The sequence below is a fragment of the Canis lupus genome, chromosome 8 (assembly GCF_048164855.1).
Source record: "Canis lupus baileyi chromosome 8, mCanLup2.hap1, whole genome shotgun sequence".
NCBI lineage: Eukaryota > Metazoa > Chordata > Mammalia > Carnivora > Canidae > Canis > Canis lupus.
Genome location: NC_132845.1, coordinates 9116543 through 9137830, shown reverse-complemented (window position 1 = coordinate 9137830; position 21288 = coordinate 9116543). Strand labels below are relative to the sequence as shown.

The 21288-nt window shown below is 39.8% G+C and overlaps 1 protein-coding gene across 2 annotated transcripts in view; it reads right to left on the bottom strand.

Annotated features, from left to right (window-relative positions):
- Positions 1 to 19799, bottom strand: part of PTGFR (prostaglandin F receptor) — a 43422-nt gene extending 23623 nt beyond the window's left edge. The window contains exons 1-2 of one of the 2 annotated variants that reach the window (XM_072834188.1): positions 19617 to 19799; positions 17597 to 18467 (exon numbers count right to left, since the gene is read on the bottom strand). In XM_072834188.1, the coding sequence (XP_072690289.1) occupies positions 17597 to 18394 (798 nt within the window). In that variant the 5' untranslated portion in view covers positions 18395 to 18467; positions 19617 to 19799. Of the gene's footprint in view, positions 1 to 17596; positions 18468 to 18955; positions 19206 to 19616 lie in introns of those variants that run through there. The other variant, XM_072834189.1, reaches the window with a different exon arrangement.
- Positions 19800 to 21288: the final 1489 nt, after the last annotated feature.

Below are 21288 nucleotides of genomic sequence, written 5' to 3'. Positions count from 1 at the left end.
TTGCCACTGGGTTTTATTATGGTACCAAATGGAATAATGGTCATAACAGTAATAATAACCATCACACAGAACCTTTTATGGGATGCTTACCAGGTATCATGGGAAGACTTATGTTGCTTGATTAAATCAGTGATGATGTAGTCAGTATCATTATTCATATTTTACAGAAGTTAAAATTAAGGCTCACAAAGATTCTTAGTAATTTTCCAAAGGACATGTGGCCAGTCTGTCCAAACTCAGATAGTGAGAAATGTCTGCATACTACAATAGGCTATAGGAGCTCACCTAATTAGAAGTAGAGATTCAAGGGTAGGCTAAGGAGATTCAGTAGAGTTGTGGAGTCAACACCAAAGAAGATGCTCATTGATAAAGACAACATAAATTGAGATATCTTTGCATATAATAGGTGCCTGCTAAATATCTGGTTGGTGAATGCACCACTGGGGTTGAAAACTCTACCAGTTTTCCAAGTTAGGGAATCCTACCAAGGTCCTAATTATGCCATTCAACTGGGAACAAATACTGATCCTTTCTTTCCAATAACACAAGGTAGAGAATAGTTAAGCACCCTGACTCAGAAAAGCGCTGCCTCTTAAGTCAGAATTTGCTGAGGTTTGTTAGGTCGGGGCCAGCTGTCTTTCTCTGCCCAGAGAGATTCACTTCTGCGGGGTACTCAAGGTTTAAACTATTTTAGGACCCTATAGAAAAGCTCCGCAAAATAAAATTATATACCCTGTCCGTATCTGACACAGTTTAAATATTGGAAGCTGTGGTATTAAAATCAATAGAAAAAAAAAAGGCTTTTATTCCAAAGTCAAACCTTAAATAAATCCCAGACAAGGGCTATATAAACTCCTGGTCCATGATCCAGCTGGCATGTAATACACACTTTCCTATAAGTGCATGTACATATGTACCCTTCATATCATAATCCTATATGCAGGGATGACTGAACATTTCTCTTTTGTATTAAAATAATTATTAGGGCATTTCAAAGCTGATTTCTCGAGAGTCAAGAAGCAGAAAGCCATTTGTAACCAAAACACGAAATTACCTAATTTTGTGTGCATGTGTATGTAATGCTATGCAAAACCAGAGCCAAAAAGTTAATGATAATTAAAAAGAATTAAAAGAGGGACAAATAACTTCATCTCCCAAGCAAAACGCAGATGGATAATTGCATATTCTCAGCCAAACTAATGCCCATCAAAGCGCCCTTCACTCAGCCAACAGAGAAGATACACTGAAATTATTAATCAAATAGAATAGATAAGGTGTAATTAAATGTTTCCTTTATAATTATACTCCAAGCCTAAAGGAGAATCACTTTGAAAGTGTTTCCTTTGTTACTCACAAGCTAATTTTTATTTAATAGTGATTTATTATTTGCATTACTTCCCAATATAAATTCTAGAAAAATACTTAATTCATTACTCATGCATCAAATGTAATTTCAAACAAACATCCTTCTGCTATAGTTCTTCTCCACGGCAATCCCTTCTTTTATCTGGCAGCCCAAGAGATCTTTTTAAACCATGTATCAGATCATGTCTTTCCCTCATTAAGAAACTCTCCAAAGGTTTCTAAATGGATTTCAACCCCAAGCCACCATGACCCGTAAGACAATCTGGCCCCACTTCCCTCTCCAACCTCAAATCCTACCACTTTCACCAGCACTCCCTTGCTCCAGGTAATGGCCTTTGTTTTGTCCCTCATTATAACAGCTCAACCCCACCACTGGGTTTTTGTGCTGGCTGTTCCCTCACCTGACCACTCTGCCCACATATCTCCCCATGGCTGCCTCCTTTTTGTCACCCAAGGCTAACCTCATAATGAGGCCTTCCTTGACCATCCAATCTAAGAGTCCTAGCCCCACCCTCAGTGACAGGACTCACCACTTGAAATCATCCCATTAATTTCTTTACTTATTATCTCCCTCTCTGTCTCTCCAAGGAGCCCCTAGGCCTTCGCAACCACCACTGTAAAGGAATGTAACATTCATAAGAGAGGGAATATTGCCTGTCTTGTCCAGCATCATAGCCTAGCACCCAGAACAGTGTCTGACACTTGGAAGGCACTAAGAAAAATATATACTGAATAAATCAACGAGCATTTCTAAACATGTTATATTTATAGATTAGGAACTATGGCATCCACCAACTACAAACATGCCTGGGTATGGCTGCAAAGAGTAGTGTCCTGATACCCAAACCATCAGATTTTGCAAGACATTTGGAATAAACAGGCTGTTCAGTGAAAGACGAACATATTTTCAACATAAAAGTTTGTTTTGTTGTAATCCTCATGGCACCCTCTGGTTTTAATCAAAGCCTCACTGGTCCCTCAAACATTCAGCAAAGACCTCTCTCCTGGAAGAGGCTTTAACCTTTCAATGACAGAAGAGAAGAAAAAGAACACTTCTCAAAGAGTAAAAAGGTTCTGCCAAAATCCAGGTTATTTTTAATACTCAATAGCAACTTAAGGGCAGCCCCGGTGTCTTAGAGGTTTAGCGCCGCCTTCAGCCCAGGGCATGATCCTGGAGACACAGGATCGAGTCCCACATAGGGCTCCCTGCATGGAGCCTGCTTCTCCCTCTGGCTGTGTCTCTGCCTCTGTCTCTCTGTCTGTCTCTAATCAATAAATTTTTAAAAATCTTAAAAAAATAGCAACTTAAAAAGCTGCCATATTTGTTTCAGCTTGTAATTTTAAATTTACACAGATAAATTAGAACCCCTCTATGCTGGAGACAGGGGGAGGTAGGAGACTAAGGAGACTGTCAATGCTCTAGAAGGGAGAAGAGAAGAAAAAAAAAATTGTTTTTGAAGGCAGCCTTTTTAGCAAATTTGTTCAAAGATTTACTTTCAATCAGGCTTGTGTCAGAACAATAATAAGAGTACAAAAACAATCCTCCTTTAATCATGCTCATCTTTCTCCACAAATCCCAATCAGCCCATTGTCTTTGAACTGTCTTCCTATGAGAGCTCTTTCTCATGAATCTTAACTTAAATCTGAAGACACTTTAATTTTAACTAAAATTTCAGTTACAATGCATGACCAAGAAGTTGTGTAACTGCTCTTGATGCTAAATGCAAGTACAGCAAGCCCTCTATGATTGCATCCTTTGGGCAAACCCACTGCACATGCAGAGTCATGTCTGAGAAAAAATACAACCGAAAGGATAATAAGGATTCAATGGGTTAATATTGAATGCTGAGAGCATAGAGAATGCTGAGAGCATTATGTCTGGCATGTGGTAGGAGTTATAGATGAAATTTTCAAGTTAATTAATCCTTACACTACAAAACAAAATTTCTAAGCAAGAATGAACTTTACATTTAAAATGATCATCACTATTAGTTTTATAGCTGTATTTCAAAAACTTACTTTTTTTCAAAAAATTACACTTAAAAAATAAAATCCTTATGTGACATTCATATGTATTTAATAACCATAGCTATAAAGATGTTGTTTCATCACTAATTTCATTTATGATTAAAGAATTCTAAAGATGAGCTGCATTTTCCTTGAACCCTTCCAAGAAGTATACCAGACATTATAAGAAACAGAGCAGAAACATATGACATTGACTCTGTCACTAAAGAGCTCCCTATCTATTTAAGAGATTAGACAATCACAAAACAAACAGTGTGAATTTTATTATTATATAGAATTAGATATTATATTTTATCCATAGAGAGATAAATGGACTAGAATAATCAGAACAGGTTTTATGGAGAAAATTATTACAAATGTAAACAAAATAAAGGATTTCAGAATTATAATTCCTCTAATAAAAAGAAATCTGACTTGAATCAGCATAATGTACTATAGTAACATATTCTTACAGAGATGATTTTTAGCCACCAGGCATATACACATTGACTACACTTCAGGCTAAACTATATAACTTTGGCATTTTATTTATGAAACAGCCTTTCTTCAAGCAAGTTTGAAATGAAAAATATTCAGGTTACTCAATCAGCATTCATATGTGAGAATTCTGACTCTGATTATAAACATTATTTAATGAAAGTATTTACCTATTATGAAAGCCACAGCACATTCACCCCTCCTTCCCCTCTTCAGGCTGGGTGGGTCACTGAGGAGGAATGCCTAAAGCTGTGTTTCTCCCTCCACCCACCACAAAGAGTAGCCTTCAGTAGACAGGGAAAATGAAGTTAATTCCAAAATAGAGATCTCCATTTTTCAAGCTAAAACATTGTTTAGTATTTCGGCCTGACTTGAGATGGGAGTAGAGGAGGAGGATAACAGAAATTCCTCAGGACTCTTTGGGTTCTATTATTTTGCTCAGTACCTGAATATACAGGGCATCACTCAAAAATCATGGTGATGCGTGATTTTTAATTGATTGCTTGACTGTCTCTTTATATTGTTTAGCAGGTAAATAATCTCTGGGTGAGCTTAACTGATTTGAACTTGCGATTTTAGCAACCATATAAACAAACCAAGAAATTCAAGAGAAGGATAGCACTAACACTGTGGCTACATCTTAATGTCAATTCACACGCAAGGTAGGTATTAGAGACAAGGGCGCCAATAGCCATTCATCTTTACAGCCAAGTATACATGGCGTGCTAAATCGACCATGTGGAAATCCACATCGATCTAAAACTATCTAAATAAGCAGAATGGCTTTGTATTACTGCCATTTAGCTTATACAGATAAACTTAAAGCATGCAATTAGTAGAAGGTCAATAGCACACAGAGGAAATTATTCCTAGACAGACTGCCGGATTTGCCACCATCCAGGAGAGCATTTAGCAAACTGACTTCAGCACCCATATCCATAGACCAGCCTGCTATATAAACTTTGAGGGATGAACTAAAAAAACCAAAGATCTCATTTAGAACTGCTAGGTATGTATTTTCTCTCTTTTTTTCCCCAGCAATTCTTTATATTCCTTTGAAATAAGAAAGAGTCTGCCTTAGCTGTCTTTGGACTTTCGGTAGAGAAAAGAATCACCACACAACCTACAATTGTTTCAAAACCACCTCATGCTATCAAAGTTTATAAAAACTCTGGGATTTTTAAAAATTCTTGGATACATTAGGTAGATTTTTTTATTCAGAAATAATGTACAAGAGAAATATTGGAATTGTCAGTTGCAAAAATATGTAGTTATAGAAGCACATAAAGATTAAACTACATCAAAAACGAATTCTCCATGCACTACGTAATGATAAAGAATGTCTGTTGCTACTTTTGTGTTGCAATTTGGAAATAAGCTTTCACGGTAGGAAATGAGGAGTAAGAAGGCATTCACAAAGTTCTTTCTTTCTAGATGCAGTTCTAGTCCAGCTTTTCTCCAAAAAGTGCATTTGTAATGTCAACAGACCCAAAGAACATGCTAGGTTGGAGGAATAGTCTCAGGACTATCTTCCTAGTACACAGGTCTTGGGCAGTTCTAAACCAGACCTCAGGCAGAGCTGGATGAAGGATAGGCCAGTTATAGGTGCTGATGTCCAGGGTCGTCAAGAGCAAATTCCTGGGACTAATCAGAATCAACTTGCTTTCTAAACTGCAAATTTAACTGCGTTCTTCCAATCATTGACTTCCTTCTTATTTAACTTCATATTCCTAAATCAGCAAAACTAAAGCATCTATCAGAATATAGGGAATGGAAAATAAGAAGAACCACCTTATTTTCTTTTCAATGTCAGAATTCTGGAGCCCAACCAGGAGGTATAGGGACATAAGAGACAGGGGGAAAAAATTCTTGTTCTGTTTGAATGCTATGATGATGCTATAACGTATTCATAAGAATGGCACTAGGACAGCCCGGGTGGCTCAGTGGTTCAGCGTTGCCTTCAGCCCAGGGTGTGATCCTGGAGACCCGAGATCGAGTCCCATGTTGGGCTCCCTGCATGGAGCCTGCTTCTCCCTCTGCCTATGTCTCTGCCTCTCTCTATGTCTCTCATGAATAAATAAAATCTTAAAAAAAAAAAAAAAAGAATGGCACTAAAAGTTTCTTAGACTGTATCAATAATAGTAAATGCATAACAAAATCCAGAATATTCAAAGTTATTATTATTATAATAACAATTGCCTAAGAAAATAGGATCTTCAAGTAATAATCCTGATTTAATATCTATTTATTGAACTTTATCACTTAAAAAAATATAGATTCTTTTCAAATGTCCATGACATATTTATAAAATCTGATAATAAGAAATTAACTAATTTGAAAACAGTAAGATTTACAAGTTAATATAAGAAATTTTTAAACTCTTAAACCTTCTGAAAAGCCAAATTTAAAAACAAAAATAAATATTATGTAAAATATTAGTAAAATAAACACATATAAATGTATAATGTACAAAAACAAATTAATAGATAAGAATATCTTCAGTTATAAAAAATTCTTGGTACAAAAATTTGCTACTAAATTCATACTCTCAATGAAATTGATTAAATTATGCCAAAAGATACCAATGTTGTCTTCATGACAAAGTAGAAAACTCAAACCAAAAAAAAATCAGAAAAAAACCCTGAGGCACATGCAGCCCAGTGTTTATAGCAGTGTTATCCGCAATAGCCAAAAGATGGAAAGAGCCCAAATGTCCATCAACTGATGAATGGATAAAGAAGATGTGATGTGCATATATATATACATATGTATATATATAATTTTATATATAAATATATATAATTTTATATATATACATAATTTATACATGTAGTAGAATATTACTCAGCCATCAAAAAGAATGAAATCTTGCCATTTGCAATAACGTGGACGGAACTGATGCTAACTTTCGCTTAGCATAATAGTAAGCGAAATAAGTCAGAGAAACACAAACACCAAAACACCATATGATTTCACTCATGTGGATTTGATGTAATGAGCACTGGGTATTGTATGCAACTGATGAATCACTAAATTCTACCCCTGAAACTAATACTACAATATGTAAACTAACCCAGATTTAAATAAAATCTTGAAAGAAAGAAAAAAGGGGAAAAAAAACCCTCAAACTCTATCAAAAAACACTGAAATGATACCAAGTCATCACACAACAGCTGACATCAAAGTTACTTAAATTACTCCAGTACGTAGAGACAGAATTTCCCTATTGTTTTTTAAACTAGTATAATTCTAATATTAAAAACAGGATACAATAAAAGAAGGAAATTATAGATCCATGTAACTTTTTTTAAACACTAAAATATGCACGAAATAGTTTCCCCAAAAATACAAAAACGTTCAACATCATTAGTCAGAAAGGAAATACAAATCAAAACTATAACGAGCTGCCTACCACTGGATATCCACTGAAACAGCCATAATAAAAAACAAACAAACAAAAAAAGAATGTTTCCAAAAAAAAATAAGTTTTGGCAAAAATGTAGAGATATTGGAACCCTCATACACTGCTGGATATAATGGTGTAGCCATCTTGGAAAACAGTTTGGTGTTACCACAAAAAGCTAGACATAATAATACCATTTGACCCAGCAAATTTCACTCCTAGTTATGTACCCAAAAGAATTGAAAACAAGTGTTGAAACAAAGCCTTGTATACAACTCTTCAAGGCAGCACAAGTCACAATAGCCAAAGGTGGAAACAACCCAAATGTCCATCAACTAATGAATGGATAAACAAAATGTGGTGTATCCATAGAAATGAATATTATTCGGTCACAAAAAAAAGAATGATGTACTGATACATGCCACTACATGCATTGACCTTGAAAACATTACGTTAAGTGAAAGAAGCCAAACACAAAAAGTCACATATTTTAAGATCCCATGTATATGAAATATCCAACACAGGCAAATCCATAAAGACAGACTAGTGGCTGCCAGGGGCTTCAGGGAGTGGGAAACAGGGAATGGGGGAATGATTGCTTCATGGGTACAGGGCTTCTCTTGAGGTTGATGAAAATGTTCTAGACAAGAACGTGGTGATGGTTACACAACATTCTGAATGTAAGAAACTGTCATGGAATTGTACCCTTTAAAATGGTTAAAATAGTGAATTTTATGTTATGTGAATTTCATCACAGTAAAAGTAAATTATTATTCAAGAAATGATTTCAATTATGGGAGATCATGGTCATGAAAGGGAACATTCTATATTGTAACTGATAAATTGAACGCACGTGTAAATAAAATGTAAAGATGGTTAATTGTACATAAAGCAAAGACAGACCAGTAGGGTGAAATAAAGGGTCCAGAAAGAGCCGAACACATTTAACAATTTCATACAAAATAAAGGTAGAATTTTAAAGAGTTAGACAAAAATCATTCAGCTATCTTGGGACAGCTAGCTCACCATTCAAAAGAAAATTCATATTATTAATTTGCAAACTAAACAAAATAAACCATAAATGTATTAAAAGTATGAATACAAAGAATGAAAAAGCAGAAGTGCTAGAAAAAAAAGATGAATATCAGTATCATCTCAGCCTGAGAAAATTATTTCTTAACCTGAAAGCAGTAACCACAAAGAAAATTACTGATTCATTCGCTACTTTTATAAATTAAAATACTAAATTAAAAGGCTAACAGTAAACATGGAAAAACAACTACTTTCATAACAACTGATTTTATCATTTTTATATATTAGCATTATCTGTTCTTCATTATCCAAAGAGTTCTTGAAAATCATTTACAGAAACCTACATATTCACACAAAAGATAATGCCCAATTACACAAGAAAAAGAAAGTTTATCCTGTTAGTCAAAGAAATTAAACCATTATATTTTCCCCAACAGATGAGTAAAAGTATGTGCTCGGAATCCTAATAGCTGTAATCTCTAGAGAGAGGGATTTGGAAGATCTTTTTCTGAATTTTAATTTGTAGTGTACTGCATCTTTTTTTACAATAAAGTCTTCTTTGCCTTTTTTAAAGTAGCTTGAGAGGATATGATAGACAAAATGTAATACTCCTCAATAAGGAAAAGACACCCGTGGACATAGAAAGAGCCTTTCCTCCCCAGGGCAGTTCCTGGGACCCGGGCACCTCTGCTCACTTGCCAGTCCCACCCCCAGCTTCCCGGTCCTCCACTTCCTTCCTTCCTTGTCCCTGCTCCTCTTCCCGACTCCTGCATTCTGTCTCCCAGCCGGGCCTGGGTGCTAATGCACCTTTGGGCCCACGTTCCTCCACTATTTACTAAAGCAATGAATCCAGCAATTAACCCTTTGCCCTGCTCCCAGACAAGGCCAGGAAAATGCAAAGTTAATTTTATCCCACATTAAAAGTGGAAAGAGGGGCACCCTGGGTAGCTCAGTGGTTGAGGTCTGCCTGCAGCTCAGGGGGTGATCCTGGAGATCAAGGATCAAGTCCTGTATTGGGCTCCCCACAGGGAGCCTGCTTCTCCCTCTGCCTGTGTCTCTGCCTCTCTCTGTGTCTCTGCTGAATAAATAAATAAAAGTTTTTTTTAAAAAGTGGAAAGGGGGGGCACCTGGGTGTCTCAGTCAGTTAAGCATCCACTTTTGATTTAGACTCAGGTTATGATCTCAGGGTTGTGGGATGGAGCCCTGCGCATGAAGCCTGCTTAAGATTCTCTCTCTCCCCCTCTCCCTCTGTCCTTCTCCCTTTCTCTGTTTCAAAATGAAAATTTTAAAAATTTAAATTTAAAAGAAAACTGGAAAGAGAAGGAAAAGTATGAGTTATTGAAGAACAGAGTGCAAAAACCACGGATCAAATGAAGAAGTTAGAAAGATGATTCCTAGAGTATGTGCCTCAGAAATATTTTCCCAGGCCAAGTCTGTCCCTGCTTCAGGTCCACCGAGAGAGAGACACCCAACGTTCTGCTCAGCAGAAGTCTGCCAAATGAGCAAATCAATGAGTAAATTAACAAGTGCATTAAAGCATAAGTAGATTTTTTTTATTTTCTTCATTTCTAGTATTAAATTTCCTAGTAATTGTTTTTTTTTTTTCTATTTTCAGTTGTTTCCAACACTTTATTAATGCAAATTCTTGCAAAGACCTGGTGATTTTTTGTAATGCTTCATTTCACCTACATGTATTCCTATTTTCTATCTTGAGTCACTTTTCTTATCATTGGATAGTAGAAAAGACTGATTTGAATCATTAAATTATTACTATCTGATTTAATTTTCCTGCTACTCATGTGTCATTACTTGAAAATTCTTCTAGCTTTTAATATTAATTTATTACAACCTGCTGTGTCCTGACATTATCAAAGTCTGTCCCAAACACTAAAGTTCTTACTTGTACATTTTTATACCTCTAGGAATTATATACATTATTATTTCTTCTCTCCTTGGTTTTTACAATTTACATCACTTCAGTTAGGATCACATTTACTTCCAGTACTTTTTCCTCCTAAATGATGTACTATAGAAATTTTTCACTTCTATGTTATCAAAAATAATCTCATCTACATATATTCGCAACAGAATACCTGTTATTCTGCTATAACAGGAAATATAATCAAATATCTTCATATTTCAATGTCCTACACATGCCCTCTCTTCTCATCTTCTATGAGTATCGCTGCCTACAGCAAAGATACTGTGAACGGTTAAATCATAGATATTGTTACTGTAGTAACTAAAATACTGCCTGGCACAACAGGTAGGATGCTCAATAAATATCTGTCAAACGTATAAACAAATAATTACTTGTGGGCCACCAAATCACAAGGGACAGCCACATACTGTAGCATTCATCGTTCATTTAACAACTAATTAAAAAGTGCCTTCAATTGTCTCATTGACAAAGTTATTGTCTGGCAGCAGTAGTGTTTAATAGTAACAGCAACAATAACAATAACAGTATAATAACTGAAGCATACGACACTATGTTAATTTACATTTATTAATTTATTTAGTCCCCACAACAACCCAAGGAAGCATTTCAATACCTATCTCCCATAGGAGGAAACAGGCACAGAGTGGTTAAGGTCACATAGCCAGGAAGTGGAAGAAACAGGACTTTTCTTAACTCTCAGCAGGATAACTTTATTTCTACGAAGCTGCAAGCTCTTTTTCCTCTTACTCCCTGGAACTACTCACAGCACAAGCATAGTGCCTTTTACGTAACAGTCTCGATAATCTGGGGCTAATTTTAACTCGATCCCAATAATTTATAAATTAATACCTTACAAGTTATTATAATTACAAATTATTAGAGTATTTGAATTCAAAAAATACGCGAAAGATCAGGAGGCAACATCTTTACTTCCAGTGAGACAGTGAAGTAAGGAAAGGTAACGCGAAACTTCAGGTGGGAATGTCCAAGAAAAGTTTTCTGAAGCTGTGCGCTCCCTCTGCTCCTTTCCACTACAACCAAACCTCCTTAATAGAGGAAAACATGGAAAACGCCTGACCTAAACACAGATAATTTTTTTTTCTAATTGAGATGGTGGGTGGCAGTAAAAGCAATAGACTTTTGGAGGATTTTTGGATTTCAGACTTAATCCGGGCCAGCCACCGTAGGAGGAGAGATAGGAGAGGTAGGGAGGTGATATCATTTTTTCTGATAGTACTTCTATGTAGTATTATTATAATGAGGTCACAGACATACAAAGTTGGCTTAGAGTAGCCCCATGTCACAGCCAAGAGGTGGTAGGGATGGGACCCTATCCCTCCTGCCTGTACTTGCATAACCACAGTATCTTAAGAGACGGCTTGATTTGAAACTGTGCACAAAAAAGCTAAAATAAATCCTTTTATGCAATCCAATTGTCTCTGTCTCTTTCACCATCACACCACAGCCACCCCATTTTGGCATTCCACCATCTGAATTTTTTTTAAGGATTCATTAGCTAAGGAGGAGTGAGAAAAACAACCTCCCTGTCTGGATGAAGCCACAACTGCATCGACTCCTCTGTGGCATTACCATCCTTACACTCAGGACAGAAGATAGACAGAATGACTAATTTACACAAGCCCCGAAAAAGCAATATTTGCAACCATCAACAGACAGTTTTTCTCCTATTGGGTGAAGTCTTCTGTAAATAGAGAAAAATGCCATTGATATACCAGGTAAAATTCGGTGTGGCTATAAATGCTTTCCGAAGCAGATATAAATGGAAGGTATTTTGTGAACCTCCTGTAAGGAAAAGACTAAACAACGTTAAAACTGGCAACCTAGAGAGATTCTGGGCACATTAACATCTTGAATTGTTCTTTAAATGTTTTTGGAGCTTAATAAAAACCCCAAGACACATTAAGCCAGAAGATTTTTATATCCAAGAGGGTATAAATCTAATCCACATGTTTCTGATTCATTTACTCTTGAATCACTCAAGCAAATGTTTTTAAGTGCCCTCCCAATGTCTATGGTATCTCTGGGCATTTTTATAACTCTTTCTCCTTAAAAACAGGAAATCATGTTTGGCCAAGAGTAAATTAACTTAAAATACCAAAAGTATTCCACACCACTGTACACATCTAAAGCAACAGATTTTTACGAAAATTCTCAACTTAGCAATGTCTTTTTTAGTTGATTGACCTCTGCTGGACCAATCTTATACACTTTCATGAAGTGAGAAAATAAACTCGAAGGAACTCAACTCCAAAGGCCTATGCATAGCTCAATATATTAGTCAAGTCGCACTGTAAACCTATCTGCAACATACTTTATATTTTGATAATGCAGGAACAACTGGACTTCTGAAAGACTGCCCTAAGCTGGACTCTGCAAGAAAAGAGACTTGGAGACAGACATCTACGTGCAGGGAGTGTTCTGGGGGAGTGTGAGGTGGTGAGGGAAGCAGGACTTGGCAAAGGGAGGAGCAGGGCTGAGTGCAGTTGCAAGGCCTCAGCAAGCTCGGAAGCATGGACGACCCTTCAGAAATGTTCCAAACGAGGCAATGGGGCAAGGGCTTTGTATCTCCACAGCCACCCATCACCACACACCCAGTGACCAAAGAAAGGCAGCAAGCACCATGGTCAAAGCAGCTTCCTTTGGCTGAGGGTAATTCCCCTGAGAGCAAAGCTCACCCATCATTTGCCATAAGCCCTCTGAGACCTGGTTCATTATGATGCCAATACCTTTAGTAATTCAGTCAAACTTCAATCAGCTACCCAACTGTTTTTATTTATCGCTGACAAACATCTTAGTGACTAAATGTTTAACTACACTGGCTAGAAGCACTAGCATAAGAGTGAAAAATCTTTAAGAAATCAAGTGCAAACTTTATATACGCAGGAGAACACTTTTCTGGGGTAAACTTACCTACCTAAGAAATCTATTTACTTTTCATATACTTGCTCCTCTTTTCCCAAATCAAAATAATCCTTTATCCCTGAAGGGAAAGTAAACAAATGTCTGTCCTTCTGGTAAAAGATTGCTGAAGTTTAATAGTGTCTACAGTTGCTGACTTAGGGAACAGATTAAAAATTACCATTTGGGTTTCAGTAATTGCTTAATTAACTCTTACCTACAAAACTGAGAATCCACATTCTGGTCAATCATTTGCAATCTTTGGGCATTCATACTACCTAAGTTACAGTCAACCAGTCGAAAAGTATTTATTGCTCTGCCAAACTGATGAAATAAGAATAGCAATAATAATAAGTTCCTTTCAGGCTTACGTATTCTAGAAACGGAACATTAAAAAGAATCGTTACTTATATGAAGACAAAAATGATATTAAGAAAATGTTACTTGAAAGGCTGGTAAATAGGTTATTTTTTCCTCTCACCCTAGAAACATCAAAAGAATGTCTTTGAGATTTATTTATTAAGGAACAGTGATTCACCTAGGATACAGGGAAGACAATTTTATAATTGTCATTTGACTCTTAAAGATTTTTGTACTAATTTGTTGCTAAATGAAATTGTCAACTAAAAAGTGCCCATTGTAGTTTCCCTTATTTTTCAGTTAGGACTATAATTAAATGAACTTATATGTGTTCACCATGTTTAAAACTATAAAAATCCAGATACTGTAAAAGTTTAAGTTTTAACATTTTAATGAGCTATAGCTTAAACTAGTAGATTTGTACTACTCTTCAAAATCTTAATTCCTGAAAACATACATTCCCTCCTTTGGAAAAATAACACATTAAATCTTAAAAATTAAAAAAAATTAAAAATCCACCACAGGGGATTTTTAGAGCAATGAAATTATTCTGTATGATACTGCAATGATGGACACATGTCAAATATACATTTATCAAAGCTCATACAACATACAACGCTATGGTAAAACATGACAGACCTTAGTCAATAAGAATGATTTGGTATTGGGTCATGAATTGTGACAAGTGATAAGGGTTAATGAAGGCGTCGGAGGGAACATGAGAGGGCATAACGTGAACTCCGTGCTTGCCGCTCATTTCCCTGTAAACCTAAAACTAATCAAGAAAAAAGAGTCTATTAAAAAGACAGATGAAAACTCAAACAACATGATCATCTTCCCTTTTGTATTGGTTTTGTATTGGTTCAATCATTGAAATTCATAAAATATTCCCTTTGTCATCAGCTACAAATTTAAATAATTTCAGAAATTATGCCATGATTGATAAGTTTTGATACAATAAATCCCACCAAGCACAACCACTATCATCTGCATTATTCACCTGCTACCTTTCGTGTGTGTGCACCTGTAACTGTGTTCCAGTTTGAGGCTTGAAAATGACAGTGATAACATGTCAAAAGTGTGCACAGATGTTCATCCAAGTTACAAATCCAACAATTCATACTCATCAATCATAGAAAGAAAATACATAATGTAAAGTAGGGCACTGGGAGAAGCTGTCAGCGTTATAGTACAACTATGGGGATCCAGAAGCTTGATTTCAGAGGCTAAAATCAAGTTTAAAATAGTTTAAAAACTAAGAAGTTTTTAAAATATAAGGTGGAGAGTGATGGCTCAGTCATTAACATCTATGCAATTTTTCCTAAGCATTTAATGGGGAAAAGAGACATGTTTCAAATGAGATGCTAGTGCTTGATGTTATTCAGCATTCCCAAACCTGAGTTTCTTTACAGGGGTTCCATTTAGAGCTGTCTGACGGCCTTAACCTAATGTCAAAGGCACATGTGTCTGGACCACAAAAGCCGTAAATCCTTTAGTCAGAATTTGCTATGAAGACCCAAGCGTCCACAAGAGAAACCAGGAATGCAAAGAATGCTTCCAATAAAATATCACCCGTCAAGAAGTATCTGTGGTGTATCAACTGAGCATCGAACACAGAAATAATTCTCACACTAAAAAGCATTTTAGAAGGATTGATACACTGGTGTAATAGGTGTGTTGATAATTCATAAATAGAACATAGAACTCAGAAAATGTTTCACAAAAACAAAATTATGTCTCCAACAGAAATATGTTCAAAATATGGATTAAACTGTAATATCTACTTTAACAGAGAAGGAAACCAAAAACTCAGGAAGAGAAAAACATAAATTCAAAATATCCATGATGAGCATGGAATCTTGCTACCTTCCACAGTCTCACAGCAGTTAACCTATCACTCCTATTTCTCAATCAAAAGCTAGAATGAAGCAGAATTTTAAAGGTGACTGAGAACAAGCGTAAACCAAAGAAAGCACCAGTGATTACCTCAGTTGTCCAGACCACTTGTCTCTCCTCTCACTATTCCATTGATTTCAGGCTCTCTCCAGGCCTACTGTCTCCATTTTTCTCACCTTCTTCATCTTCTCTTTCTAACCCCCAGTTGATTTCTGGGCTACTCACGGTCACTTTTTATTTTGAAAAGCTAGATTATTTCAATGTTTAAGGGGGAAAAAAAGGATCGTTCAAAGGGAATTGCCTCTGTTGAGTGGCATAAATTAAACTCTTCAAGAATGAATGCTGAAGTGACTCCTAAGTATTGATAGAATTGTTCTCTGCTACTCAGATTCAAATAACCAGACAATGAACACAGATCAGATCTCTGCTTGGTTACACCTAAGGCCTCCTAAAATGACAGGCAGGCCTCAAAATGTTGACTTGCCATTGACAGACCCAACCTGGCTTCCCTGTGGTTGGGTTCCTAGGACCAATTCCAGAATATCAGGAAGAAATATTTAAATGATTTAACAATTCCAGAAGCTAAATTCAAATTGTGAGAACATAATATGAATAAAGAAAATATTCAAAAAGTAGAAACCCTTTTGGAGAATAAAATCAGCTGTCACAGGATTTGTCTGCAACAGCGGCTCTCACAACTTCCTTATGCATCAGGATCATCAGGATTGTTTATTAAAACTCCACTGGTGAAAAAAAAAAAAAAACTCCACTGGTGGGGCACCTGGGTGGCTCAGTCTGTTAAGCATCTGCCTCCAGCTCAGGTCGTGATCCTAGGATCCTGGGATCGAGCCCCACATCAGGCTCCCTGCTTAGCGGGAAGCGTGCTTCTCCTTCTCCCTCTGCTGTGCCCCCTGCTTATACTTTCCCACTCTCTTTTTCTCAAATAAATAAATAAAATCTTTAAAATAAGTAAATATATAAATAAATAAAACTCCACTGGCAACAGTTTTTGGACAGTGGCTCTGCTGGAGGGTCTAGGAAAACTGCATCAGTCGCAAGCACCTTCATACTACCAGGCAAGGTATGATCACAACCTCTGGGTTCCATCTACCTCTGTCTCCCCACTTTGCCTCACCTTTACCTGTGGATCCCCTGTATTACTATGTCTATCCCATTTCTTCACTGGTACAGAAGAAGGAATGAAAATAATCTTTACTGCCACCACTAGTTGTGTATAGAGGATTCTTTCTCTCTTTCATGGCATGTTGTCACTCTTTCCATCATAAAGTAAAATGATGAAGGGAGTTAAGGCCATACTTAAAAAAATCATAAATATTTTGTCTTCTACCTAGAAGATAATATAAATGACTTATGTTTGTTGTTAATTCCTTAACCTTAGCTTTCATTTCCCAATAAAAATAACATGCTGTCAAACAGAGCTACTGGCTACGTCAAAAAAAAAAATTTTTTTTTTAAAGAAATGGGATGAAAAAGGAAGGTTTTCCTACCAATCATACCTCTCCTTGAAGTATTGGCATTGTTCTTGGGTTGGTGAACTAGTGACTTCTTCACCTAACCTATCCATAGAATTCACCTCAACTATCCAACTATCTCAACTCATCACCTCCCTTTGCAAGCCAAGACCCAGCATTGTGCGTTTAGAAAAACCCAGTAGCTAATATGCCTTTTCACATAGACTTTCTACCAAGACTTAGTTGAGCCCATTCCAATACTATATTTATAGTTGGTCGGGTTTTTTTTTCACATTTTAGAAACTAATTCTATTGAGCATATTAAAACTATGTTGCTCTATTAAAATCACCTTATCCTCTTCTGCAAGCAGGTTATGCTATAGTTAGAATTGTTAAGCAAGACATTTCTTTCAAACCTATCTTCCCAGTCTTTGATGTGTTCTGTTTTGTAGAAACACCAGGTCCTCTTTCATTTCACAAGTAGGAGTGTTGGAAAATCATACCATGGGTACCATAGACAGCTTAATCCTGAGCCAGAGCCGGGTGCCGAAGTAAGTCCTGAGTAGGAATAAACTCCAGTATTTAAAAGATTGAATAGTGTTGCCCATCAAGACCAACAACTTTGAAAAAGACAACAAACCTTGTATTACACATGGAAAAAAATGGAAGAAAGCAGAAATTGTCAAAATGTTAGGCTCTTACCAGAAATGGACTCCAGCAAATGCAGGAGACACACATTATAGCCAGGAGCTGGATGACCATTTCAAAATGATGAGACCTGCCTTGTCTGTGCTGCTGACTTTTAAATTTGACTCTTAAAAGTGTGATTCCTGTGATGGCATTGCACAAGAATGAAACGCCAAGGGCTAAGAGCCCCAGAAAAGAAAAGAGCAGAAGGTAAAACCTATCTTCCCAGTCTTTGATGTGTTCTGTTTTGTAGAAACACCAGGTCCTCGATGCTTGAATTTTATAGTTTCGATGCCCAAGGATGGGTAGCAAAGCTATGAAAATGGCAAACAAGCACACTCCACTCAACATCATTTTCACATGTTTGGATGTAATTTTCGTAGAATGAAATATTGGTTTGGTGACTCCGATACAGCGCTCAATGGCCATCACACTGCCTAGAAAAAGTGGGCACAGACCGGAGAACACCATGCAGATACCAAAGATACTGCAAAGGATGTTCGACTGGTCAAAGCGGATCCAGTCTTTATCGGAAGCGTACACAAAGACTGCTATAGCTCCATTGATGAGGTGGCCAAAGAAGTCTGTGATTACCAGGGCACTGGCCAAAAGCAGAAACGATGCCTTGGACTTCTGTCTAAATCTCTGATAAGCCTTCATGAGAATAGCAATGGCAAGGCTGTTTGACAAGATTCCCACTGTCATGAAGATTACTGAAAAAAATACCGAAAGCCGGTTTTCCGTCTGGCAAGTTGTATTTGAAAGGAGCCCAGCTGCAGGAGACACTGGCTGTTTGGAACTGTTCATAGACATTGTTGTGGAGATCAAAAGCTGGCCTCTCAAGTCATCTCCCTCTCAGCACAGTGCAGGCTTGCAGTCCGGACATCTGCAGCACAAAGACAGAGGAATCGTGAGCCCTGGATAACTGCTCATCTGACACTTAAGACTGATGTGCCCCAGCACCCGGTGGGGGGAATCGGAGGTATCTGGCCTATCACAGGCGAGGTTGCATCACACCAGGGCAGCACACGTCTGCCTGCGGCTCCACATTTCATTTTCAAGGTAAAGAAGCTGCCCAAAGTCTCTCTCTCTCTCACACACACACACACACACACCTGCTTTGGGGTAACTCTGCGGCCCCTCTGCAAACGGGGGCCTCCCAAATCGCCTCCCTACATTTCACAGACACCTTGAAACTTCTAAAGTTTATGGGGTCACCAACGAGATCAGAGGGAAACCCTAAAAAGTTTTTCAATGCGCGCAATAGTCTCTTCAAGTAACGAGGTGACCTTCTGCGGTTTCTGCGTTTGCCTTTGGAGGGCTTGTCCCCCCCCGCCCCCCCCCCCCCCGCCCAGTCCTCTTTGAGGGAACTACCTGTTGGGCAGGCAGGCCAGGTACCCTCCTCCCTCCTCCGGGCTTCGGGAGGGGACAGGGGGGAGCAGCAGACGAACCCTGCTGGCTTCCCCGCCGCTCGGAGCCGTCAGCTGTAGCTCAGCTCACGGCCGACCCCAGGCCTGGGGGCCCGCGGAGGCCAGGGCTGCGTCTCGGAGGCCCCTGTGGTCCGGCGGCCACCTGCGCAGAAGCCCCGGGCGGGGACGGGGACGGGGACGGGGACGGGGACGGGGACGCGGCGGGGGCGGGGGCTCGCCGGGACTCGGGCCGCCGCGGCGGGGCGCCCAAGCGGCCCCGGTGTGCGTCCCCGCTCGCCTCTCCGCCTTGCCGCCGCCCCCTCCTCCGAGCAGCCCGCCGGGGAGCCCCGGGCCCCGGGCCCCGGGCCCCGTCCCGGCCGCGCTCCGCCGCGACACCCCTCCCGGCCCGACTGCACGCCGCGGGCCCGCGTCCCCCCCCCCGCCCCTGGGGCGCCCCCCGCCGGCCCCACTCCCGCCCCGGGGGCCCCGCGGGGCGTCTGCCCGGGACGTGGGGCCACGCTCGGCCTCAGCTGCGCCCCGGGGCGGCCGCCGGAGGGTCCCCCCCCCCCCTCCCCGGGCGGAGCATCCCGAGGCCGGCGTGCGGAGGCAGCCGCCGGGCCCGTTACCTGCGCATCCGCGGCCGCCGCCAGGGCCCGGGCGGGGAAGGGCGGCCCGCTCCGAGGGCCATCGCGCGCCCGGCCCCCTCCAGTCCCGCCGTCCCGCCGTCCGTCCGTCCGTCCGTCCGTCCGCGCTCCCCTCCGCCGGCGCCGACGCTGGAGGCTGCGGGCGCGCGCGGCTCCTCGGTCGCTCGGCCCCGGCGGCGCTGCAGCGGGCGCGGGCGGCAGGGCGCGGGGACCTCCGCCCCCTCCGCGTCCCCCTCCCCGTCCGGGTCCCCGTCCCCCTCCCCTCCCCGCCCCCTCTCTCCTCCCCGCCCCCTCCCCCCCACCCCCCCCGCGCCCGCAGCCGCCCGGCCGCTCGCCGAGAAGCTGCGTCTCCCACCCCGGGGAGCTCAGGGCGCCGAGTGGGACTCGGGACGGTGCAGGCGCCCGGCACCCCGCAGCGCACCCTCGGTCCGTCCCTGATCCGGCCCGCAAAGGAGAGAGGGGCGCCCGGGGCGGGGGTGGGGCTGGGCGTGACCCCGGGGTCCTGGGATCGAGTCCCGCTTCCGCATCCCCGCAGGGGCCTGCCTCTCCCTCTGCCTGTGGCTCTGCCTCGCTCTCTCATGAATAAATCCAAAGAAAGAAAGAGAGGAAGAGAGAGGGAGAGAAGGAAGGAAGGAAGGAAGGAAGGAAGGAAGGAAGGAAGGAAGGAAGGAAGGAAGGAAGGAGAAAGAAAAGAAAAAAGAAAAGAAAAGAAAAGAAAGAAGGAAGGAAGGAAGGAAGGAAGGAAGGAAGGAAGGAAGGAAGGAAGGAAGGAAGGAAGGAGAAAAAAGAGAAAGAGAGAAAGAAAAGAAAGAGAGAGAAAGAAAAGAAAGAGAGAAAAAAAGAAAGAAAAAGGAGGAAGGAAGGAAGAGAAAGAAAGAAAGAAAGAAAGAAAGAAAGAAAGAAAGAAAAAGAAAAGAGAGAGGAAGGAAGGAAGGAAGGAAAAAAGAAAGAAAGAAGAAAGAAAGAAAGAAAGAAAGAGAGAAAGGAAGGAAGAAAGAAAGGAGAGAAAGAAAAAAGAAAGAAAAGAAAAGAGAAAGAGAGAGAAAGAAAGAAAGAGAAAGAAAAGAAAGAGAAAGAAAAAAAGAAGGAAACAGAAAGAAAAGAAAGAAAGAAAGAGAAAGAAAGAAAGAGGAAGGAAGAAAGAGGAAGGAAGAAAGAAAGAAAGAAAGAAAGAAAGAAAGAAAAGAAAAGAAAAAGAAAAGAAAAGAAAAAAGAAAAAAAGAAAGAAAAGAAAAGAAAGAAAAGAAAAAGAAAAGAAAAAAAAAGAAAAGGGTTAAGAAATCAGGCAGACAGAGCCGGTGTGTTTGAGGAAAGGGCTCAGCGGGGCCCATACCCCCAGGGAGTCCAAAACAAGTATTCAAGCCACGTGTTGTAAAGGAAAACAGTCACTGCCTCGGGGTTCACTATCAGAGGCCTGGACTCTAACTTTCTAAGGAATGTGAAAAGGGAAAGGGATGAGAAGTATTCTTGAAGGACACCTGCAGATAAGGTATTAGCAACATTTTAATGATTTCTAAAAGCCCAATGTCGACAGTATTTCTAATAATACATTTACCCAGAGAGTTGTGAATCTAAATTTTGTGGAAATCATGTTATTATCAAGTGAAGAAATGCCCACTATGTCATTAGGAATTATGATTTGGGTCATTTTAAT